Genomic DNA, 26754 nt, shown 5'->3' on the forward strand with positions numbered 1-26754 from the left:
ATATATTTTAAACCTACCTAACAAAGTAATTAATTTTATATTCCTTAATAATTCTTATAATTTTAATATTCAGCAATCACAAAACTAATAAATTATATACATACATTCAAACAAAAAACTCCTTATAAAATCACAGAACTACATAATTTTAATATTTACCAATTGTGAGACTAACAAATTTTAGCCATAAACTCAGACTAAAACAATATTTATAAAACTTTCCTAAATCTATTTTATTACATTTAATATTTACAGCTTGACCTTCTATTACAATAAATAAAAATACACATTGCGAAGCGTATTGGTCTCCAACCAATTAAGACTAAATTATAAAAGCTGTGTCCTTAGGGCACAGTTCCCCGTGTCCTTCGTTTGAAGTAGTCCTTCCATTGGAACCACGTTTGTGAATATTGTTCCAGTAGTTTGCCATCGTAAAACGGTTAAGGGAATACAATTTAATATGATTAGAAGCTTTTGTTGCAAAGTGTTAAAATTGGTCAAAACTAATCTAAAAATACTTCATGGCATATCATTTCCCAACTGGTTATATTATAGTATGGCTTTTGGAAGAAAAAAGAAAAAAAATTATTTTAGACTTAATTATTTTCCCACAGGAGCTTCTCAATCATTCATAAATTAACAAAAATATTTATTTTCTGTAGATAAATATTAAACCTAAAAGAATTTCTGATTCAGATTCTGGCCTATTTTCAGTTTCATTTGAATTTTTTAAACTTTCATACTCTTAGCATACAGTACTGATTATCAAAGTATGTGTGTAATTTTAGATTATTAGAAAATTTAATTAACTCTAGGCCAGGCACAATAAAAATTCTGATACATCCGTACATGACTCACTTCTAAAATTAAAAATGAAATTTCTGCTTAAATTTAATCAATAAATTGAAAAACTTTTCACTTGAAAATGGTTGTATTTGCATTTAAAAATCAATTTTTTTCATAATCACATGAAAAATATTTAGGGGGCATAATAGGGCGCAGTTCATCTAACATATTAAATAAGAAATAACAAGAAATATATTATTAGAGGTAGCAACGTAAGTCTATGACTTTTATAGATAAATACAACAAATATTAAATTTAGGAAACCCAAAGTACTTATATAATCAAGTGGAACTCATCCAGGCGATTGAAACGCCTTGATCTAATGTCAACAATGTTCTGGGGGATATTTTAACTCTATCCTTGTGTTAGGGATGTGGAGTTAAGGGGTTACTAAAGCTACTGCCCTTTTAAAAAAAAATCTTGTCCTTGGACATTAAAAAAACCAGGTATTTCTCACAGATTAGCTGCATTCGACTGAGCATTAATTCCAAACTGCATCTTAAAATGATTGGTTATATGATTGGTTAAATAATTGATATATAATATGAATTATAATTTATTCAATTTTTTATATGTTATTGAATATGTATAAATACATTTTCTAGGGTTAGAAAAAGATGACGATGAAAAGAAATATACTGCTGAAGAAAAAGTAATCGAAGAGAAAACAATAAAAGATAAATTGATAGAACATCAAGTAATAGAAGAAAAAACTAAGGAAAAAATCAAGGAAGGAAAAAATAAAGAAGATAACAGTAAACAAGAAAAAGCAAAAGAAGAAAAAGCAAAAGAAGAAAAAGCAAAAGAAGAAAAAGCAAAAGAAGAAAAAGTTAAAGAAGAAAAAGCAAAAGTAGAAAAAACAAAAGAAGAAAAAGCAAAAGAAGAAAACATCAAAGAAGAAAAAACAAAAGGAGAAAAATATAAAGTAGAAGAGAAAACTGAAAAAGAAAAAGTTATTGAGGAAAGAACAGAAGAAAAAGTACTTACAGAAAAAATAAAAGAAGAAACTTTGGTTGAAGAAAAATCAAAAGAAGAAAAGGAGACTGAGGAAGAAGAAATGAAAAAGAGTGTATCTGAAAGAAGGAAAGAAATCGAAAAAAGATTGTCACAAGAAATAGAAGAGAAGAAAAAAGTTGTATTGAAAGAAACAAAACCTTTAATGAGAAAAAAAGATAAGAAATCTTCAGAAGATTTACCAGAAAAAGAAACTGCTGAGGAAAAAGCTGTGTCTCCTGAACCTGCACACCTTTCCTTTGATGAAAAAAGGAAATCATTTGAGTTGGGTATTACACCAAAGAGTATATCACTGACACAAGCAGATGTTAGCCAAATATTCATTGCTGAAGAGCAGAAGGCAGAGGATAAAGTTGAAAAGGCTTCAGAACCTGTTGAAGAAGAGCAGTTGTCTTTCCAAGAGAAGAGGCGATCATTTGAAAAGGGTCTTTCTATGAAAAAACCTGGAGATAAACTCCCTGCCTCTGACAGGCTTAAGGTAAGTTCTAAAAATGACCAATATTTATTTTACAAGATTAAAGATATTGATTCATATTTTTTATTTTTTTTATGATATCTTCTTAGACAGAGTATATTAGAACAGGTGGGCCACTGGACAGGTTATTCCACACCTCCTTTGAAACGAAATAGTTCTTCTTGAGCAGGGTCCCATTTTGCACCATTTTAAAGATGTTCACTTTTTATTTATTCCAAATTTCCCCGGAAATCGGTCTGCAGAAATTTCAAACACACCATTGGATAAAGCAATTCATTTCCTGTATTTAAACAATATTTTAAACATTAACAGTTGTTGCCAAAGGTTCATTAGATTGCTTTCAAGAGGAAAGTTAATGAATTTAAAATAAATAAAACACTTTTCGGGAGAAATCTGGAAAGAGTAAATTTTAGATACATATTTTGAAATTCTCTTGTTTGTAAAAAACTCTACCCAGAATTTTCTTCTTTTTTTTTGCCATATTAGCACCCAACATCTTCATTTATTCATAATGAACAGCTTTAATTTTGTTGCAATTTAAAATATCCAGCAGAATGAAATTACAATATAAAACTATAATATAAAATGGGCTACTAGAAACCTAGATTTAAGTGTAGAAGACACTGAAGGGATAAATATATAAACAATCAAGTGAAATTAAGGAACCCAAATCTGGGTGCTGTGGAAATGAGACAGAAAATAAAAATCACCTATAAAATACAAAATAAGCAATATCTTACAAACACTGAGGGATTGGATTCTGCTCAAGAGGATTTATATTTTTAGCAAATGAAGAGTGCTTGCCTGAGACCCATTGATCCTAAAACATCCCGTATTTGTATAAATAAGCCTTTATTTAAGTATTAGGATAAAATGACAACATGACTTCAATTTTTTTAAATTTCATGCTTTTGGATATATATCCTAATAAATTTTTAATTAAGGAGCACTTCCCACTTCTCTCTTCATCATTTCTTACAAAACATCGTTGATCTATCTTGGATTATTCATGAATAGCTTTCTTAAATTAAAACTATTTTATTTTTGTTGTCCTAATTAGAATAAAGAAGACATTACCTAAGTTACAATACTGTAGATGTATGTGTATAAAATCAAAACAACCAATCAACCAGAACACAACATTTTACCACCATGTTACCTCTTTTTTTTTTTTTTCGCACCCTCCATTAATAAGGAAAAGGAAATTAAGGTACATGGAAAATATGTAGGTTGATGTTATGCATCCTTTTACTACCAGGGGTATTTTAAGGTATTGATTCTATTGTGCACTGTGTGTGTATAGTCGAAGGTGCCAAGTGCGTGTTGATACTATGTTGAGCGGGGAGGGTCCGCTTTGCTGGTGATGGTGATATTATATTTAGGTTGCAGAGCCCAAACCTCTTCCCAAAAAATATATCATTATTATATTACCTCTTTTGTTCCTTATCTCTGTTTATTTAGTGTTAATAATAAACAATCTCTCCTAAAATTTAATAATGTACCTGGTCAGTGTCTCTTCACCGACCATCTTGCTAGAAATCCTCTTTCACCCTGATCCTTCCTGGCTGTCTGCATACTACTCTGGTCTCCAGCTTCTCTTAATGTACTGCAAAATGAAAACAATTGATTTAATTTTATTAATAAAAAAATATATTTTTCTAAATGACAACCAAACCTGCTTATTGATTTTATTGAATGACCAAGTTTCATAGCGGTAAAGTATTTGAGGTCAAACAATTATTATTAACACCTCGGTGTTATTTCCTCTGAATGTGGTGAGTTGAAGTAAGAATCGATAATTATGAAAATGGAAGTACTGACTACCATAAAAATAATCAATTGTTCTTCAATTATTATGTAACAAAAAGGAAAGTATATAGTATAATATAATAAATTATATAAAGTATATAATAGCAAACAAAAATTAAACAACCCACTTAAATATAAAAATAGCAATAAACAAATTTATAAGAATCCTTAGGTCTAAATCAAATTTGAACTTCACTAAAGCACAATAGAGCCTCTGTAATCTTCACTAAAATGTTAGATATTTATAACATTCTAATTTAATTAAATATATTTTAGGAAAAAGAAAGTGAAAAGAAAACTGAGGATCAATATCAAGCGGATTACAGGAGGGATTCGGAATTGTTCGAGGAAGTTAGTCAAGGACTGGATAGAATAGAAAAGGGAGTTGTGAAGCCTCATCATGGTAATATTTGTAGTTTGTAGCTAGTAATTTAATATACATTATAAATCGAATCGCATGTTATTTATCAAGTGTTTTATAGGCTCATTTGTTAATCTTATCCTTCTTAATAATGAATTTATTTGGTTAATTTAGTTTAAGAATTTAGTCGGTTCATTAGTAACTAATTAATTTTTGATTTTTTAGATTAGTAATTAAAATTTTATTCTAGAATACTGTACTTTTCATGTACAGTATTCTAGAATACTGTACTTTTCATGTACAAGTACATTTAATTATTTTTTTGAAGTTCAAATAAGAAGTAAAATTTAAAAAAAGAAATGAATGATAATATCAATAGTCTTAACTATATCTGATTCTTTAATGTATGAATTATTTAATTAACTGATTGTACCTCAGAGAGGTTCTTCTACATTACATCTAATGGAAAATGCTTTAATTTAATTTATGATACATAGTGGAGCATTATTGTTAGTAATTGAGTCATGGAACTAGAATGAATCTTTTTCTAAATTTATGTTAATAAAGAACAGTTCACTAATTAAAAACAATATTGTATCACTGATTAAGAATATGAGAACAATAAGAAAATATTATCAAGTTTTACTTGCTTTTTTACTCTCACTTACCTATATATGAAATGTATAGTATGGGAAAGTATTTAATAAATACCGAAATGAAAAATTCCGAATTTTAGTTTTTGACAGAAACAAATGTTTTGAGGTCCCCCGAGTTCAAATAACCAAGGCTTGCAAAATGGTCTTCGTTTCTGAGTAAATTGCCTAGCTCAAAAACAAAAAGATAGGCGAAAAATAAATGCCGTCATCCTTTACGAGCGCGTGCTTAGGAATGGTAGTGATTACTGGGCCAGCACTCTTGGTAATACTAGGCGACTAAAAACGCAGCTAACATTTATTAAGGCAACAAAATCCATTATCACAAGCCTAGGCCTGAACTTTGAGATAAGAGAGCCTCTGCCTGACTTGACTAAACAAAGCGTTTGGACATGTCCATATGCTATAGTGCTGAAGCTAATAATGCCCATCAACAAATCCATGACCCCAGCGGAAGAACTAAGGACTGTGGCATTGGCCACTATAGCCGAGCGCTAACCTGAGCCTGAATGGATCCATATATACACCGACGGGTCAGCTACAGAGGCAAATAAAAATGCGGGTGCAGGTGTCTATAGTAGCCTGTTCCAACTGTCAGCACCTGCTGGAGCAAACGCTACCAATTTTGATGGAGAGGTAGGTGCAATTACTTTAGCTCTAGAAAAGATTACTCACACCTGCGCAAATAAGATAGTTCTGCTGTCGGATTCTAGGGCAGCACTGCTGGCAACAGCGTCTGAACGTCCCTCAACTAACGCTAGAATTCTCACATGCTGGAAATCCATAGAATGCTTAAAGTATTGGTAATGCAGTGGATTCCAGCCCATTGCGGTATACCTGGGTATGAGGAGGCGGATCGACTTGCATGGTTAGGGGCTAGCCAACCACAGCCGCTTCTCCCTATCACCATGGACATGGCAAAAGAAATGGCCCGAAGTGCCATCACTGAAAGAGCAGAGGAAAGGAGTAGAGAAGAATGTGGGGGCAAGAACTGGGCGGCATTACTAGATCCTAAGAGGCGCCCTCCATTGACTTTACCAAGAGCGGTGTCAGTGGCATGCTTCAGGTTGGCTACTGGACATGACTATTTGCGGCACTACCTGAAGAGAATAGGAGTGATTGAATCTTCAGACTGTGTCCTGTGTGGAGTTGGTGAGATGTCTGGCGATCACATATTTGCATGTGCGGCAATGGCGGACTTGACTACAGACAGGAGTTACATCAGCAGAGCTAAACTTTACTGGGCTGTACGAAACAAAATGGCAGAAATGCCTCCTTTGGCGTAGTAAAAAAAAAAAAAAAAAGTATTTGAAACTGAAATTACATATTTAGGTCAGGTGTATGTCAGGGATGTGACAGCAACAAATTTGCATTTTTTTTTTTTTTTTTACTTCATTAAGATTTAAGCATTTTAGTTGACAGGCCAACTCCATAAAATCTTTTCTAGTATTTTTAATATTGATTCAATAACAATTTAGCATTAAATAAATGGTTAAGAGCAGATTTATATGGAGATGTATATTTAAGTAAACTATTATATTTTTAATGAGGTGTAGATAGTTGACCGTAGATTAATGATTGGAGAAGTTTGTCGGGGGGTGCGGCCAGCAATGAACAACATAAATAAACAAAGGCATATTTATTTATTTTTATGCCGACGTTTCGACCTGAGTTTCAGGTCTTCATCAGAGCTATAGAACAAAAGAGATAATAACAACATTTAGAGAAACATTAAATTGAAAAGGAATTATATACAAACAAATTTGGAATTATACAAAATATTAAATTGAATCATAAATGATAAAAAATTGATAACTGATAATTGAATAGTAAAAAATAGTATTCGATGGTAGTAGATACTACTACCATCTAATTCCACGATTATCAATCAATTTATTTTTTTTTTTTACTATTTAATTATCCGCTATGACTTGATCCCCAGCCATGGTTAGGCAGTATTGGAATCCAAAAAAAAAAAAAATGTTTTGGCAAAAAAAAAAAAAAAAAAAAATGCAAAAATTGCTTCAGTGAATAATATGAAAATATCTGTTCTGAAACTAGCAAGGATTAACTCAACTCAAAGTAGGGTAGTAAGTGAAAGTTGTGAGATGGATTTATCTCACCAGATTTTTTTTTTTTTTTTTTACAGTGAGTTAATATTTATAAATAATGCAAGAATCAATATTTATTTTGAAAATTTTCAATAACTTACCTTTATGACTATCTATATAAAGTATAAAATAATAAATAAAAAGCATTGTATCAATAAAGATTCAATAATTCTTGTTTCAGAGATATTGTCACCCATGGTTGTCAAAACTCCGCCTCCCAGTCCTGCTGATTTCTCTAAAGAAACACAAGGTATAGAAGGTCATTAATGGTATATGATAGTTACACTTCTAATTTACTATTACTTAATTCAAAGTGGAGAGTGTAATCCAATATTATATCAGGTCATTACAAAAATTTTTGTATATAAAATAAGACTTATTTATTAATTTAATTATTTAAATTTAAAATCTGCATATTCAAACTATTCTTCAAAATGTAGTCCCTCATTGTCTATTACTTTAAACTACCTTTCTGGCAGAAGTTGAATTGGGTGGTGATACTAGTGCTAGATTTTCAAGGCGAAAAACTCCTTATACCCAATTAGATATTCACATAATTTTTGAAATGCCAATCTTTCAAAAATTCATCATTCACAGGAGAAGACCTTAGTCAAATGGTGCAAAATCAGAGCTGCAAGGATGGTGGAAGAAGATACTAACATACTCCATTTCTAAGAATTATATTCACTTATGTAATTGAGCATCATCCATCCCTGAAGGGTAACCTGATGGAGGCTCAGCTTGAAGGCTGTCCTTCCGAGAATCAAACAACTTTTACTAAAATATTTTAAAAAATGATTTGTCTCAAGCACTCATTAAACTATTCACCAGGTTTGTTTATCTAAATTATATGGGTGCTAATGTGACACCATGGAAATATAATTGTCCAAAATTGCATCATTGGAGGACCTGAATTTTGAATGTTGTCTGCAGTGGAGACACTTAAACATAATTTCGGGAGATAAAGTTTTTTAGCTTCTAGGTTGGAGTTTATGATATGCTTCTAGCAATCATCTTCAGAAACTGCACTGTGGGATGAAAAAAACTTCAAACCAAATCAGATGAGTCTTGAATACAGGCGTGTCAATGAAAATATGTTTTTACATGCCTAAGTGAAAATAGTGAACAGAATCTGATAAAATTGACATGAGACCAAACCAAACTATCCCTGAATATTTTATAGAAATTGGACTGATATTTCAATTGATTATGCTAGAATATAATTAAATAATACAGACAGCTACATTATCAAATTTAATCCTTGATATCTAGAATGTAAAAATTTAAAATTTTTTTTTAATTTAAAATCATAAATATCTAAATCTTCTTATTTAAAAATTATCCACCAAATCACTAACATATACACAAACTATAGTTTTTGTTAGATTTGGTGTTTAATAATTTTAAAATAAGAAGATTTAGATATTTATGATTTTAAATAAAAAAAATAGATTTTTAACTTATAATTAATAACCTGGGCAGAATAGCCTGCAAAACAAATTTTGAATTTTATGGAAGGAAGAATTTATAATTGAAGATTGTCCTTGAGGATGGCCGGAATAGCCGAAACGTTGGACTGTTGAAATAAAAAGTGTTGAGACTAATAAGGATACAATTTTTGATTTATTTAATAAATAATTACCTGTCTCAAGAAATTGAAATAATATATTTAAATTAAATATTCATTTTATTATTTTTGTTTTTATTACAAATTATTCTCTTATTCAAATTAGAGTGCATGGCAGTTCCCTTTGACACTCTATTTTAAGGAAAACCACCATGAATAGTTTCAACTTCATAGGCATTGTTGTTTTTGAGATAAAGTGATCAATATGTCATTGAGTGAATGTTACAAACACATATAGCCCACTTTTATTATAAACTGGTAATGGAGGTGGCTATAATTAAGTAAATAACTAATATAAGTAACTGTTTAATTAAGCGTATATGATGCTACAAAAAGGTAGAAGAAAAAGATAAATTACCAAATTTATGGAGAGATAAAACTGCAAAACTTGTTTCTTTACGAGTATATGTGTACCTACTTTATTTTTGTGAACACAGATATAATACAATATGCTGATAGTACTGTGAAAGATTCCAGACAGTCCAGAAGAACTTAAAGTCAACACCTTTTCCTGCTTTGAGCAGACAGTAATATATTTTTAAATGAGAGAAAATCCCACAAAGCAAGTTCTCCTGGTTTAAGAAAAAATTAAATAATTATTATAATATTGAGAACTATGTAGATCCACTCATCACTTGTAATGTTTTTCTTCACTCGAATTTTATATAATTAATGATTATATTTAGATTTTATGAATTGTTTCAAGTTATCATTTTATAAAAAAGACACAAAATTTTAAAACCATAAATTTATTTCTACTATTATATTTTTTCAGACAATAAAAAATGGTCAGTTGAAGAAAAAGTTTCACCGCCATTTTATACAACGCCAGGTAAGATATTGTATAATTCTCATGTGTATCACAGAATACCACAACAGTTCAAACCTTTCAATAGTTTAATGTATAATTATCTTATTTGATCATATAAATCTTGGAAGGTTTTGAAATTGTGTATGTTGGAAATTAAGGTCATTTATACTGTTGACTAAGATTAACATATGTCTGCTATTAATACCAAGGATATAACAAGCTAATTTAGAAATTAGGATTTTTTTTTAGAACCCCTTAGTAGAATGATAGTTGTGCATTTAAACATTAAAATAGTAAATTAATCAGAAGAGTCTTGAAATTTGTTAAGATATAGAAAGCACTCTACTATTACTAGGGGGCAGCGGCAGCAGCGTGGAAACACGCAATGTATTAGGAAATATATTGCGTATTTCTCATATGTATTTCCTAATACATCGCATGAGGACTTAAAACTCCATGGTCTGTTGCCCATATAATATTAATAAAAGAAAGCACTCTACTATTACCTCAAGTTTCGATATTCACAGACGTCAATTTATTGTTTAGGAGGGACATGCTTATTTCTGTAGTCTTTTTTTTTTCAATTAATTTTTTTTTTACTTACCATTTATGGAAATAAATAAACAAGAAGTATTGCAACAATGAATAATAAAGAAATTACTGGTTTGAATTAAACAAGGATTAATTTCAACTCAAACTAGGGTGGCCAGGAACAATGCGTGTTCGTACAATTTACAATTACTTACAATTGTTCGTTCTTTTTGGCTTTAGCTTTTAAAATGTTTCTTCAATATATAATTTGTTGCAATTTCCACAATTAAGTCTATACATTATATTTTGGTTTCCATTCTATCAATTTTATATTTTGTGTTAGTCAAATAACTTTTCATTTTATTTTTGTTATATATTCCCTATTTAATTTTTTGATTTCCATATATTGTATTTTTTTAAAAGATTTAATTGGTAAATCCTATCACATATTGAATTTGGAAATATTTTTGTTTTCATTTATATCCTAACCCATGGTCTTTATTATTTTTATTATTGTCAATATTGTTTACCTTTGTTACATTATCTTTTAAAAACTCTGTTATAACTTTTTTTGATCTTTATTATTTTTTTTTCTTTTCTCATACCTATTTGAAATATTTAGCATGGAGAAATATTACTTAGGTATCAATTTATCTTTTTTTATTATTATTTAATTGTGTATCATTGTTGATTTTGTTATACCATAATTTATTTATAATTGTCTTTGGATAAAAGGTTTAACTAATGAGTTTTATATTACTGTTTTGGTGTTGTTTTTTATGTTCTTTATCGGTTTGGTCACTCACTCTATTTATTATTTTTTTCTGCAACATTATTTGATTATCCATTTGATTTTTGAAATAATTTAGCAATCTGTTGATTGTGTTTGTTTTTTAAGTCCATTCAAAATTATTTTTTGTTTTACAGTATATCTATATCAGAGGTGCCCAACCAAAGACATGCTTTTAACTCAGCTTGCTTTATATTCCTCTGAGATTTACTGATGAAAGAATCCCATTAGTACTTCATAAAGTTGTTAGTAAAATTTATTTTCATATTCAAAAAATTATATTTGATACATAAAATAATGCAACCAATGAAGGTATTTTTGTCTTTAATATTAATATTATTTAAATTCTGTTTCAATTATCTTGTATTTGTTTTATGTAATCGACTACCAGGACATTAGTGAATAATGTTTTCACACCGAAACTTATGTTGTCTGTTTTATTTATTATCTTAAATGTTGATATTTTTATTAGTTGTATAGTTTATTTAATACTGGATTAAGATATTTTGATGGAGCCTCCATAAGTCCATCTTATTGTTACTGATAAATCTTAGGCTATGATTATATGTATGGAGTCACTCTATGGAATGCGACTTGTCAGTGACTTATAATTTATATTTTTATTTTTGTCACTAATCATTTTTGTTACATATTTGTTAATTTTATTAACCAGATCACAGAATGGTTCTATTCCAATTTTTCTATCATTGTTTAATAATTTCTCCATTTTATTTGTATTATCTGTTTTATATAATATAACCATTTTTTAAGTTTTATCAGATAAGGGGTCTGTATCACCTATTTATAATTGATTGAAAACTTCAATAATATTTTGAAAAATAAGAAATTAAAAATAATAGGGAGCTCAGTGAAGCCTGTGTTAAGAGGCTGGGAAGAAGTTTGAGAACTAATTTAGAGATGATTTTGCAACATCATAAAGAAGAGTATAAAGCAGAACACCACTTATTTATCCTTGTCAGGGATGAGACATCAACAGTTAAGAAGAAGAGTCAGTTAATACAAAGTACATAAAAGAGGAAAACTAAAATATTAATTGCTAATAATTTTTTATTAGTTTAAAACTAAAAGAAGATAAAAAAAGGTATAAATTCAACTGTAGATCATAATACAGTATTAATATACCTATTATATTTGTTAATATACGTTCAAGTTAAATTTATTTGACCAATTTATTGTAACTGAGAACAAAAATCTCTTTAGATACATGACCTACTTTAAGTGCACCTATGATCATACTGTTTTTACTACATAGTTATCCCTAATTCAGTTGTTTTTTTGCTGAATTTTGTGTTTTCATAAATTAAAAATAAATTCTAAATGCTAATTAGAATACTGAAAAACTTGAGATAATTCATTTTTTTTAACTTTACACTACAGCACAATATTAGGTGGTTTATATCCTGTTAATCTTCATTATTTAGTTCTATTTTGATCTCCACTGATTTATTACCTTCATAATCCCAATAAGCTCAGAGGTAAAGATTTCCTATAGTAAAAACAACTTTCTTTTTTTATTAGTGAAGTTTGAATAATTTATTTTTGATATAGTGTAGATACCAAAATTAGTGATATCTGTGAAAAAATGTATTTAATTATTTTATTTTTACCATTGGTTAATCTGTAGAACCGGTCAAGTGGGGTTCTACTGTATTTAAATAGTGTAATTCATTGTCATAAATCATTTATTTATTTTCTACAATCAAGCAAAAAATATAGAAAAAAGTATTCATCCCCCTCATATCATTTGTAAAATGTAACCTTTGCTACATGTTGAATAATAATAATAATAAATTAAATATTACTAATAATTATAATATAAAAACTTCATTTCAAATTGAAATAATTAAAAAAAGAAATTAATACATAACATTTAAGATAATGAAACAGATATAATGAGTTTTGATGTGAAGACCTTATTCATCTACATCATGATAGAAGATTATATTTGTATTTTAGGTTTGTACATTAGTAGAAGATAATTGAAATATAATAAAAAAATAAGAGACAAAAATTCCTTTATTGACATCAGTTCTTCTTTATTTCTGTTATGAACAATAAGTTGTGGCAAATGCATTCTTTGAGGCAAAAGAATAACAGATTTTTTTTAAATAGTTATTGTCATCATACAGAGTTGAGCTGTTATGGAAAACTAGGCAAGTCCAACGCTACCAATAAGAACTTGGCAAATTAACCATAGAATTATAGGTGCTGCTTGATTATACCAAAAATTGTTCTTTTTTTTAAAAAAATGAGATTATTTCTTCTATAAAATTTAAAAGAAAATATATCAAGATATGATATAACATTTAATGTTTAACAATGTTCATTTAAGAAGGAAATTTAGATATATGTTCCCATCATATAGCTGATGTATTAATAACAGTCCAAGTTGGGGGGAAACCATCTAAGTTCATCTATAAGGTTTCATTTATCTTTTCTGTGCCTGACAAAATATTTATGCAGTAGAAAAATTTTATGGGTTGATTTCATTTCAATTTACTGCAATACAATTTTAAAAGCACTATGGTCTGCTAAAATATATTTTAGTTAAAACATCAGTTGTTTGATTTAATGCTTAATTATTTTCACAGCTTAAATACCTTATTCTGTTTACTTTAATAAATAATTTGAGTAAATATCATTTCAATTTTTATGGTTGAATAAAAATTAAAACTTCTAGTTATAGATTAATGATGGCCTGCTTAAAAGTCAAAATTTAAGAACTATGAATTTCTTCTTTGAATTTTCTATGAGGTATTCTCTTAATTAAATTTGAATTAATTAAGCATTTTTTTCTTTCTGATTTCCAAATAGTTGAATAAAATAGATAAGAAAGATAATAGAATGAACATATAAAATTAAGTGGTGCATTAATTTTTTATGTTAGTATAGTATTATATATGTTGCCACATCAATTAATACTGAATAAATTATTAGATGTAGGGTTCATATAGTTATAATTACAGACAATAAGGTAAACAATAAAGTAAAAATTAATCAATAAATAAGTAAACAATAAAGAAAAAACATAATAAATAATATAGGTACCTCTGATATTTGTGACATAGTAAGTAGCATTGCAGTGTCTCACCCTAAGACCTCTGAGTATTTTTTCCAAAAGAATCAAGAGGCTTAATTTTACTCTAAAACTGATTGGCCATTTAACTAAAGAAATAGTAGCCCAGTTTAGAAAAATGAAATTAAGGTTGTAAAGAATTGTTAATGACTGCACTTCGCTTTGCAAATTTCCAGTTCATTGATAATCGATATAGCATTGGGAATGAGTCCATTTCCATTTTACCATTTGACACTCAACTTAGTTGTAGATAAATTTCTTTTTTTTTCTCATAAAAATGATCTATCAAAATGTATAATTCTAGTCAAATTCATTTTAAATTTTAAACACATGAATTTAATATATGAAATGTATTACATATACTTTACTGAGTCTTCTCCCTTCGATTACCTTGTGGCATTAAAAGGTGAAAATTAAAAAAAAAGTAAAATGTGAACTAATTTATTATCAAATTTCTGGAAAGAAATGTCACGATTTAAAATTAAAATCCATCATATTGATGGAATAAAAAATTAAATGGAACACAGAATTATAATTTAGAATATTTAATTTTCCTTTATATATATACAATATATTCACTTAATTTACCTTATAATTATTAAATTAAATAATTAACATTCCCTGTTATAATTTCCATTTATACAATTGTTTTCTCATTTAAATATCAACATAATTGCTACTTTATTGAACATTAATTTCTATATTTTTGTAAAGTATATAACTTTTTAATTATTTGTTTCCTATTTCCACTCCTATGCAAAAAAAAAATTATATTTTTGTCTTACTTCAACATATATGTCTTTAAATAGTGTGCTTTGAGTATTGTGATGTTTAGATGCATCAATAAAGCTGACTAAAAAAGATTACTTAGTGAGTATCTTTCCTTAATTGCAATTCTTAAATCTAAATTGCATTCGAGAACGTTAGTCTTATTATTGTGAAGCACCTCAAATACTCTTGTTACATAACAGAGTTTATGTCCTCCATTAGTTTCCAGGCTTCAGCTTAGGTTTTAAGTAGATTGTATATTGCTTCCCTTCAGAAAGTGTTGTTCTAAGATTCGCTAAGAGTCATCAAAAGGTATGTTTTAACTATTCTTATTCAGTTTTATAGTTTTGTGGGTTAAATTAGTTATTAAAAAAAATAATAATACAGTGAATATTTATATTACCATCCTCATATAAGAATAGAAATTACACTGATTAGAAATAAAGGAAATGTAAAATTAATTTGAGATATTCATGTTGTAGAACTTAAAAAAATAAATAAAAAAGGCGATATTAATGATATAGAAGCTGAATCTAAATTAATTTATATTTAGTTAATTGATACATGACTGAATAAAAGATACTAAAAAGTGTTACTATATAAAACAAAAAATGTTAGTCTTTACTATCACTGAAATTCACAAATGTAGAATATGTTGAAAAGAGTAGAATGATATGAAGCAAACTTATTGATAAATGAGCTTATTTGTATGGATATATAGGACTATTTTATCTAAAAATATCATTGGGCTGTATTGTTTTTTGAGGATTATCAGAAATTGGTTGTGAAGCAAGGTTAGAGTCTAATGGGATTGCCTTGTCTGCCTTAGGTCAAACCCGAGCATGCACGGTATTAGCAACTTTGTTCATCAACAAAGTTTATTTGTGACAGAATAAGAAAGAAAGAAGATATTACATTAGATTTGAGGATTTTGGAATCGGATATGCAATGAATTTAATTTTTTGTTGATTTCATTGATGCAACACTAAAGCCCAACTATTTCTCATTATATTCATGTTCATGAGCTTTCAGTAATTATTTGGTAATTTAGAAGAAATAACCGATGGGCAGTTTCTTTTCGTTTTTGTGTTGCAAGAAGGTTCTATGTTAGTTTCTTGTCAAGATGATATCTTAAATATTTATTCATTTTACAGGGCTCTATGTTTCAATAGGAATTCAGTATCTATTGATTTAATGTTTCAGGAGGAAATGTTAGTAATCAAGATGTCATCAAAAATGTATTTCAGAACCACCAGCCTTACGTTCCTATCTCAATCCATTGTCGAGATATAATTTTTTAAAGATTTTTCAGAGAAAGCCACATTTTTTCTCTCATAGAAATACAAATTTCTCAACTGTGACTGAAAATATCTCAATTTTTGTTAACATTTTCGTGATCTTCGATGAAATTTCTGTAAGATAGAAACCAATTTGAAAATATTGCTTTGTTTGGCAATCGTAGCAAACTTAAGCAAAGTAAACATGTGAAAATGAATAATTTCCAAAAATTATTGGTAGATTCTCACCCAATGAATTTTTGAGGGGAGGGGATTTCACAAAAGTTGCTTCATTGCATGAGCATTCCAGTACTATACCCAATTTTGAAAACCTTTTTAATGTCAAAGAGATATTGAGGTTGGGATGTCAAAAAAACTTGGACAACAATATGAAGACCTAGTATTATTTTTTTTAGTATCACTATCCAGTACTTAAATTTTTTTTCCCAAAATGTATGTAAAGTGGGTTACTTATGCAAAGAAAGTGTTTTTAGTTTGTAATCATTTTCAATAACATAAATCTTCAGTGATAAGAACTTTTCTCTATATAAAAAACTGATGTTTCAGAGTCTCCTGTCTGCAGATTATATTCTCTACAATTTGAACAGTGGAACAATAAATTAAAATAAATTGATTTTTATTGTTTGTCCAACAACTTTACTTTTTCTTTTTTAAGTGATTATTATAACAATGCTGTAATTAGAATATAAAGTGTAATTAAATCATAAAACGACTACCCATGTAATAATCTCAAGTAATCATGTTTAATTTCATCCCTGACACTATCTTGAATAGCTATGAGGTAATAGTTACAACCCACTGTCTTCAGCTGTATCAAAATGCAAAGTACTCACAGCCTGTTGAGATATGGGTTCAATCCTGGCTCCATTATAGGAGGTGTGGTGGACGTATCAGAAGGCATCAAACAATTATTAAAATAGCTGGACCGGAGGAAAATTGACAGGAGGATCAGACGTGGTTGAGACTCAATCCATAAAACCACATAACATTGGTTTTTTTAAAAAGAATATGAGCCTTAAATCCTCACAAGATGGTATCCACACTCTGTTGGGTATATGCCAAAAGCCGAGGGGGAATGTAAGGATCCTTATGGAAGTATAGACCTGGCTGAGTGAGGAGTATTCATTCTCAGGTATTAAGGAAGGAGGAAAGGGTTAAAGATTTGAAGAAATAATAACACTGCTTACACACCAAGGTAGTGGTAGAGATATCTTATCCACTAGTAGTGTGTTACCTTCCTCTCTCCTTTGAAGTGCGGACCAGAGAGAATTTACTCTGTAGAGTAACTACCAGGAATGCAAAGGATTACAAGACTAGTTTAAAGTGAATCAGAAATCTCTTATTTACTCTTAATTTCATTCACACAATATTTTTACTTATAAACAATATATTATATATTTATACAATGGTAACATTAATATATATACAAGGGATGAATAAGTTAAAAATGATAAAGATTACTAAATGGGCAGTTTTTTAAGTTGTTAGTTCCACTTTATTTTCATTCCTAAAAAAAGAAATTGCTAAATAAAGTCAAATTAAAATATTGGAAAAACAATGCAAACTGTTTGAAACACTCTTTTTTGCAGTAGTAATCCACTTTAAAACATTTAGAGAAAAAAAACTCTGGATGTGAGATAGAAAAAAAATAGAATAAAATTATAATAGGTACTCCTATTGTTGAAGGTATCTTATGTTTTCTTGATCTCTCAAAATCAATATTTATTCAAAATTAAATAGGCTTGCTTAAGTTGTGTATACCGTTAGAATGATCCTGTAATGAAGCAATTTTTATGAAATCCCCTAGGTTATACATCTAAAATTCATTGGTTGAGGTTCTACCAAATATTTCCAAATACTTACTTGGGTTTGGTTACTATGATCACTTGATGAAGCGATATTTTCTAACAAATTCTTTGCTATCTTACAGGAAATTCTTTGTGTGAAAGTGTTGACCAAAGCCGAGAAAATTTTGGTAACAGTAGTGAAATTTGGATTTTCGTGGGAAAAACATTTTTTTCTCAGAAAAAATCCTATACTGACAATGGATTAAAATAGGAAGGTGAGTTTGGTGGCACAGAAATAAATTTTGGTTAACTAACCCTCTCCCACACAATTCCTCTTGAAAACATCTTGTATAGTTCAGAAATATCAAACATAACAATTGATGTCAGTTATTCAACAATTTTTTTATTCCTCCAAGTCAATTCTTGGATTTCGAGGATCAATTAATCTCTCTATGATATTTTTAATGACTTACCATTGTGAAACAATCATAAAATTCTAGCAAATCAATTTCAAAAAATGAAAGATAGGATTTTAATGTTAGAATATTAGCTCACTTGATGATTAACATACTAAACTTGTTTCTCACTCATCACAGACTAATCACCAATATTTTTCAATCCTTTTTTTTTTTTTTAAAAAAGTCTATATAATGTTAATGGTATTAACAATGCCTTTCAGGATTTCATTTGTTCTTGATCTCTTCTGTGTTTAACAGAAATAACTATAAGGTCTCAACTAAGTGATATTTTTTCCATTAAAATATGGTTTAGCCTATTTTGATTCCACTTCACAAAAACTTGTAGATATATGATTATCTTGATTGTTCTTTGAACAGATTTCTAAACTCAATAATATTTTTTTACTTTAATTGGTGGTTTTACAAAACTGCAGATTTTTTCTCGACCTTAGCTTGGAAAACTTTGTCCTCAAACATTAGCTTTTTTGTGTAGATTTTTCATTTACAATTTTTCACCATTATTTTTTATGTCTTATTATTTCTTTGTTTATTGAATCACTTTTTTCCTTTTAAAATATCTTTGATTTTTACCATATCCTCTTTCTTTTGAATTAAAACTTTCTATGTTATTTCAGTTATCTATTTAAAGAAGAAAGTAACGCTATCTATTTATTTCGTGCTATCAATAAAAAAAAATTTTTTTTTTTATTTCCTAAAAAATAAAATCAGCAGAATACTTTAAAAATAATATATATGGCATTTCCTTTAAATGTTAGGAAATTCAATTATATCCTTATGAAAAAAAATTATTAAACAGAACGTGTTATCAAAAGGATTTAATTTAATAATTTGGACGTCATTCTTATGGACATCAACCTAATATATATTAGGTTATAATATATAACCGAAATATTAGGTTATATATTATCAGAAATAAAGAGGTGATAGTAGAACTCGAGAACAATAAAAATAGTCCAGGTGGACTATGGTTCGATTCCAGACAGAAATGTAGAAAATTTAAGCTTCAATTCTTTTTTTTTTTTTTTTTAATGAAGCACATTTTATGTTAAATAGAAAGAGATGACTATAAAAAACTATGTGAATTAGGTAATTTTAAATTTTATATTTATATAGTATGGCAAACTAGACACAATTTTCTTTAAAAAGAAGTAGAATTGGTCTTTGTTAGAACCATTCAAATGGGGCTTTCAAGCGGCTAAATAATACAAATGAATCATGAATTATTCGTGATTTCTTTTATCTGCCTCCTGCTGGAATACAGATTTTCCAATTTTAGAAAAACTTCCTTGTTTATTAAACTTTAAATCAATATTAATTAAGTTGAAGTCTGTTACAGAATCGGCTGAGATTCATCACCAATTTTTTAATATAATTATATGATGTGAGATTCTGTCTTATCAAAGTACCAGTGTTTTCAGCAAAAATAATTACAAATAATTAACGTCATGCAGACCACACAGATTTAGTTAAAACTTTAATATGTAACCAGTTTTTTATTTATTTACTTTTTTTTTTTTTTATAAATATCACGTCTGTGGCTGACAAATACAGAAATCAAAATACCAAAATCGGGCAGTAACATAGCTCTTCCATTCAAGAGAAATAAAAAATTAATTATTCGGCAAAGATTGACAACAACGTGTTGTCACCAGCGAATAACATTTGGTTTGCACGTGACAGATTGGTGCCATTAAACCTAAAATTGTTAATATACACTTTTTATATGTATAAAAAAAAGGTCTGCCAAATACCCATGTTAGCTTTCTCAACATTTCTACTTTTATTTTATTTCTTATATAATCCCCTATTTTATTTTCTGAAAATTTTTCTTTTTTTGTAGATTAATGTTTATATTGAGTACATAATTACCTACATTTCAATATTAATTATTGGTTATTTGAGAATAAAATCTTTTAGAGATGTAGGGTGTCCAAGATATAATATTTTCCTCATATATTGAAAATATAATCACTTATGGATAAGTGAAAGTAGGAGTGGAATTTGGCAAAATTGATACTGACTAATTTTTCCTCAGCCCCAACTATCCTTCAACTTTGGGCCAAAATTGGATGAGTCCCTTTGAAATATTGGTGTGTCAAGAAAAATATGTTTGCCCACCCCTAAGTAAAATTAGTGGATGATATTTGGATATTATAATATTGGGATGGGATCTTCTAGGGCCCAATTTGAACAATGCTTGTGAATTTCATTAAAATCAGAATAAAGGTAGTTTTGCTTGCTATTTGATTTGATCACAAACAGGGGACTAAATTGGTTCTTTAATGTCTAAAATGTGAGATGTGAGTGGAAAAGTTCCGTTGAAAATTCTAATCCAACAATCTTATAATGATAATTCCCTATTAAAATTAGATGCATACTAACAATAAATAAATGCAAAATACTTTTGTTATTTACTATTATTTTATCAGATGTTATGATGATGATGTTCTTTTTTTTACATTATTTATTTATTTTATGCTCAAGTAGTTTCAGATCATACAATTTGCAGATCACCTGATAAAACTTGTGATTTTTACATTCAAAATGATGTATGACAAATAAAAAACGTGTCCTTAATTTTAATGCATGCTTAAATTTTAAATATCTAGTGAATTTCCTAATTTCTTGTTTTTTGTAAAATTATAGTAAATAACATTTGAACTTTTTGAAAAAGATTTTTTAATAGGTCATTTTTAATAATCTTTATTTTAGGCCATAAATGTCCACTTTTACAGTATGATAGTCAATTTGATAGTATAGTACAACCAGGTATCAACTTACCATTAGTATTTTAGGGTTCAAATAAAAATGCCTAATACTGAGTTTAATGATATTACGATTATCTTACATGTAGTATTGATTGTTTTTTCTTTTACTTACCTATATATGAAATATATAGTATGGGGGAGTTCTGCGATCATGAAAATATTTAATTCCAGTTTTCAATTGGAAACACATGTTTTAAGGTTCCCTGAGTCCAAATAACCAAGTTTTATAAAATGGTCTGTGTGAACAGCCTAGCTCAAAAATGAAAAGTCAGAGGAAACTGAAATTACTTGTTTAGAACATGTGTAATATAGCCTGGAATATGACAGCAACTTTTTTGTTAAAATCAACTCACCAGAAGTGCCACTTTATAGAATCGATTTTTCACATTTTTTTTTTTAGTTTCCCAAAAACAGTTCTAAGGGATATGATTAAATTTGCCGTATCAATGTAAAGTTAGGTAGTCTTTAAAATCAGATAGTTTTTATCGTCATTGAAATAGTTTGACAGGGCTTAAATGCTTAAATTTTTTTTATTTGAAAAAATTAATACTAATCAAATTAATCTTACTCCTCAGTAAAAATGGATAAATATAAACTATAAAAAGATTTGATAACTAACTAAGGAGATAAGAGAAAAATTTTTTTTTAGTTGAAAACACATTTCCAGAAACAAGAATAGTGACATAGTGGTGTTTGTATATCATTTGAAAGTCAAAGATTTAAAGAAATAAAAAAGGGATGGATATTTTTTTGAACAACCCATTACTCTTGAATTGTTTCCAATAATATTTTGCATCTGTTTATTTGTCTTAAGACCTGAAGAACTGAATGAAAGAATTCATCGCATAGTTCTTAGTTTAATAACTATAATTTAATTATTAATTACTTTAATGAAGAGCACATCAGACTGAAACACTTGTAAGATTAATCTTAAGGGTATCTACAATTTTGGTTTCTACGTTATCCTCTTTCTGTTGAATCACATTATGACAAATTTTTTTAGAGTGATTACAGTTGTTATCTATTGATTTTTAGATTTATAAAAATAAATCAAGTATGAATTAAATATCATTAACAAATAAGAATTGTTCTAAAAGAAACAGAACTCAAATTTTAACCTCCCAAAAACAGGAAAATGATAACAAGCAATTATTGTTGTAAATAAATCATGATATAATATGCAATCTGTGAATGCACAAAGAGAAGGCACAAATAACGAACAAAGTAAAATAATACTAAAATGGGAAGGTTTTTACGAATTCTGATTATTATATTAACAAATTTGAAGGAAGTATTCAGGTTGCAGAATTTGTGAATGGAACTAGCAACTAGATTGAACTTCAAGTATGATTGAAAAGCACTTGCATTTTCTTACTGGCTTATTTATACCACCAGAGTAACTGTAGCCTTTGTATTCATGGACAATTAATATCATGTTAAAATTAACTCTGGTAAAGACAATAAAATCAATTCATCCATCTATATTTTACAGTGCTCTGATATTTCCATGACCATAACAGGGTATACAGAACTATTCATTTTTAATTTTTCTTAAATTCTTAAAACTAGAGATCTATAATCCCAATGATGGTAGGTAATGAATATGACAATGACATTTGGATTAATAAGTTAAAACTATATAAATGACCTTAAATTCCATTGGTACTATTCAAATAAAAGATTTTTATGTGTATTATTTAACTCTATGTGTCATACTGATATATTTTTTTTTTTTTTTTTTGTGAGAGTGAGCTTTGTGATTGAGATTCCATTCATACATAACCTTGCACAGCAAATGTCCAAAGATAACAACAACTAATATTGTCTTATGTTTGAGATATTTGTCTTAAAAATCTGTTATGGAGCTTAAAATATTTTTTTTCTTATATGTGCCAAGCACCATGGCAGATTAATATTTAAATCCATAAAATTTCCTTGAAAACCTGATTATATTCCCTTGTATTATTTATTTAATTTTGCTTATTTCGGTCTGCTTTTTCTTGTTTTATTTGCCAATTGTGAATGTTTTTTTTTTGTTTTTTTTTAATATTTTGTCTTAGCTTCAAATATATACTAATCCCCTGCTATAGCAATGAGCTGGTTATTTTTTATGTTTTGAGCACCATTGTACGTGTTAACACAAAAGCTTGGTAGATGGTAGATATAAATAAAATATTTTTAAGACTATTTAAATTTAAATTGAAAATATAACACTGACTCAAATATATTGTGAAAATATTTTTAAAATTGAGTTCAGTTTTCCTCGAACTTGATTAATGAACATATCTTGGGGGAAAAAAATCCTCTTGGATGATAGTACAGTTTTCAACAATCTGTAAGTAGTTTTAGGCTATTTATTACAAGATAAATCGCAAAAAAAAAAAATCAAGACTGAAATGTTAGAGAGATCTCTCATTGCGCCATGTAAGTAGCTAGATGTTTAGTACATAGTTATATTTTATGAGTGTATAAAAGATAGCAGATAACTTAAGCTGCTTGGGAAAACTATGTAATGCAAAGTGCGGCTTGCATGAGATCTGACAGACAAATTAGTTTACAAACAAATTAGTAAATAATTATAAATTAAAACAACAAAAAGACTGAGAAGTGACTTCACTGCACACTGACTTATACTTGCTACAAGTAGATTTTATAGGCTTACTTGACTTTGGCCAAGATGAGCTTCTTATTCTTTTAATTGCTATGTTTATCTTCTCACCTCCAAAACCACACCCTCCTCCCTTTGGCACCTATAAAGAGAGAAAGAGAGAGCGAAAGTGTGGCTTAGTAAATAATTGTTATAAAAGATAACATGTATTATTATGTTGGAGCAGTTGCGAGGTCAGCATCACCTCAAGATGATGATGACTCTCTTGACACGGATGGATTTCAAGAACAGTTCCTACTTGGAACACCAACCCCAATTGAAGAACCCATTGCTCGTCCACTGGCTTTTCCTCTTCCATTTTCACCAGAACAAGAAAAAGGAACTAAGGATTCAAAATATAGAGAATATCCAAAGTTTAGCGACATTGATAAAACAAAAAATGTTAAAAGATTGTTGGGAGGAGTAGGGGATGGTGAGAAGAGAGTGAACTGGGGTGAAGATGATGATAAAAAAAAACAAAATGAAGACAAAGGAACAAGCCCACCTCCAGATGGAAATTTTAAACAAAAAGAAGGCCAAGTTCCAGCCATAGAATTGATTATAGGTAGAAAGGAAGTTCATACTAAAGAAGCTAGTGCATCTTCTGAAAGTAAGCTAACGTTGTATACTGCCACTGATTTAGAAATATCAATTAGATCACAATCTCATATCAGTTTAACTACAACATCAGGTAAAAAAACTTCTCATACCGTAGATTTTGATACAACTTTTGAAACTGCTAAAGATGAAACTGAAAATTTTGAAGAGTATATAATTCCTAAAGAAAAAAAAAAGGAAGAAACAGTATTTTTTAGTGGAAAAAAAAGTATTTATAGATATGATTCGCAAACATCACCTGGTTTTGAAGAAAGCCCTATTAGTGAAGAAAGTATTTCCCATCATATTACAGACACAGGTATTAGTTTAACACGTGGTACTGTTTCAGATACCAGTATGGCACAAGTTGCAGCAAGTAGTGGTATAAAATTGGTTTCAGATACTCTTGTCAACAGTGAAGAAGCTGAATTAACAGATGCGGGCCTCAGTCCAATACAGGCTGATGATATCGGCATTCATCAAACAGATATACAATTTATAGAAGAAGAAATAAAAAAGTATACAGACAAAGCAAGTAGTCCAATTCAGTTATCTACAGAAACTGTTGCCCTCTCTCCTCTTCAAGTTCCAGTAACTGAAATGTCTGTATCTACTGATTCAGTGAACACTTGTGATGCAAGTGTCAGTCCTATTCGGCCTGAAGAAATTGTCTTTCAATCTCAATCCGTCCCAGAACCGAAAAAAGATGTATTTGAAGAAATGATCTCAAAAAAAAGTGGGGAAGTAAAAGCAATTATTAAATTAATAGAGGAACACACGCAAAAAGTTGAGGAAACAAAACAAAAAACAGAAAGTTCAAAAGAAAGCCCTCATGTGACACCTACTCACACAAAGCAAGTTGTTGCATCCAAAATTAAAGAGCTTCAGAAAGTCTTTACTCCTCCAGTAGAAAAAGAATCCGTCCAATATCTAGAAAAAGATACAATCTCCGAAGGAACAAATATTACTATACAAGAAAAACTTAGTGAGCTGGTAAATTTACAGGCAGGTATATTATCTTCAATGACTGTAAAGAAGGATGAGGACCAAGAATCAATTGCACACTCATTAGAATCACAACCGGACTTAAGTATAAGTGATTATGACATCATTACTGAGAGTGTATTCATAGAAGATTCATTTAAAAAGAAAAAGATAGCTAAAGAAAAAGAATTTTCTATTCCTATTGATGATAAAATGTTAAAACAAGAAATCACAAAAAAAGATGAGGTAAAAAAATATCAAGCAAGGGAACTCATATTAACCAAAAGTGTAAAAGACTTTATAGATGAAGAAATGACAGAATGTACTGACAAAATTAAAAGTAAATTTGATTATGAAGATTCAGAAAAAAATAATTTTGCTATAGAAGAAGTTTGTAAGAAAAAGACAATGGATAAAGACCTGTTAGAACAAGATAAATTTTTCATTCAGCACAGAAAAGTAAAACAACACAAAGACTATTCTGAAATAAGTGAAACTGATGTAAGTGCATTAATGTCTGAAGTTCAAGAATTCACAAGACAAATTAAACAAGAAGTTAAAAAATTAAAACCAGACTTAACACCAACTCCTGAAGGTAAAGATATTCCTACAGCAGAACATCCATTCTCAGTAGAAATAAGCAGTATACTAGAAGAAAAAGAAGAATCTCAGAAAGATATATATTTTAAAGAAATGGAAACAATGCTTGGAAAAGAAAACGAACAAATGTATAAAATTGTAAATAAAATCCAAGAAACTGTTTCTGCAATTACCCCCTATGACACTGGAGAGAAGGGTGAAATCGAAGATCTCAAAATATCTAGACATGAAGAAAAAATTGGACCTGACGAACAAAAAATTACTGATATAGCACCAACAAAACACTTGACACTATTAGAACATAAACACGAAATAAAAGAGAGCCAAAGCCAAAAGTACATAAAAGACATATATCCTCCAAAAATATCAACAAGAGAGACAAAACAAATAGATGACGAGAATGACAGCATCCAACAAGACAGACACAAACAAAAAACAATAACTGCAGATCCTATGCAAACCATTATTAACCAGTTAGATATACCATTTAGCTTTAGCCTAAAAACAACAAAGGCTGAGAAAGCATCTCCCACGCCACCGAAATCACCTCTAGTTGCTGCGAAGGATGAAATAACAACGATCATCAGCAAAGAAGTTACTACTAAAATAATAACGACTACCGAAACATTACCGTCTGACGAAATCAAAGAAGAACTAGTTCCTTCGAAACTCAAGGAATCACCAGCAGAAGAAAAAGAAAT

At 28.9% G+C, this 26754-nt stretch overlaps 2 protein-coding genes across 2 annotated transcripts in view; both read left to right on the forward strand.

The window, feature by feature from the left end:
* The window catches only part of LOC106689279 (ankyrin-3), a 231288-nt gene extending 214474 nt beyond the window's left edge, over positions 1-16814 (forward strand). The window contains exons 34-38 of the mRNA XM_067048478.1: positions 1452-2338; positions 4421-4547; positions 7451-7519; positions 9672-9728; positions 16738-16814. Coding sequence (XP_066904579.1) covers positions 1452-2338; positions 4421-4547; positions 7451-7519; positions 9672-9728; positions 16738-16799 — 1202 coding nt within the window. The 3' untranslated portion in view covers positions 16800-16814. The remainder of the gene's footprint in view (positions 1-1451; positions 2339-4420; positions 4548-7450; positions 7520-9671; positions 9729-16737) is intronic.
* A 7223-nt stretch (positions 16815-24037) lies between these two features.
* On the forward strand, positions 24038-26710 carry LOC136796035 (uncharacterized; the record flags this gene model as incomplete). The annotated part of the gene is made up of 1 exon (XM_067048500.1): positions 24038-26710. A coding segment is annotated over exon 1 (2673 nt), but the record flags the coding sequence as incomplete, so codon positions are not given.
* Positions 26711-26754: the final 44 nt, after the last annotated feature.

This window comes from Halyomorpha halys, unplaced genomic scaffold (genome assembly GCF_000696795.3).
Source record: "Halyomorpha halys isolate HHAL.00 unplaced genomic scaffold, Hhal_1.1 Scaffold1317.1, whole genome shotgun sequence".
In the NCBI taxonomy this organism is placed as follows: Eukaryota; Metazoa; Arthropoda; class Insecta; order Hemiptera; family Pentatomidae; genus Halyomorpha; species Halyomorpha halys.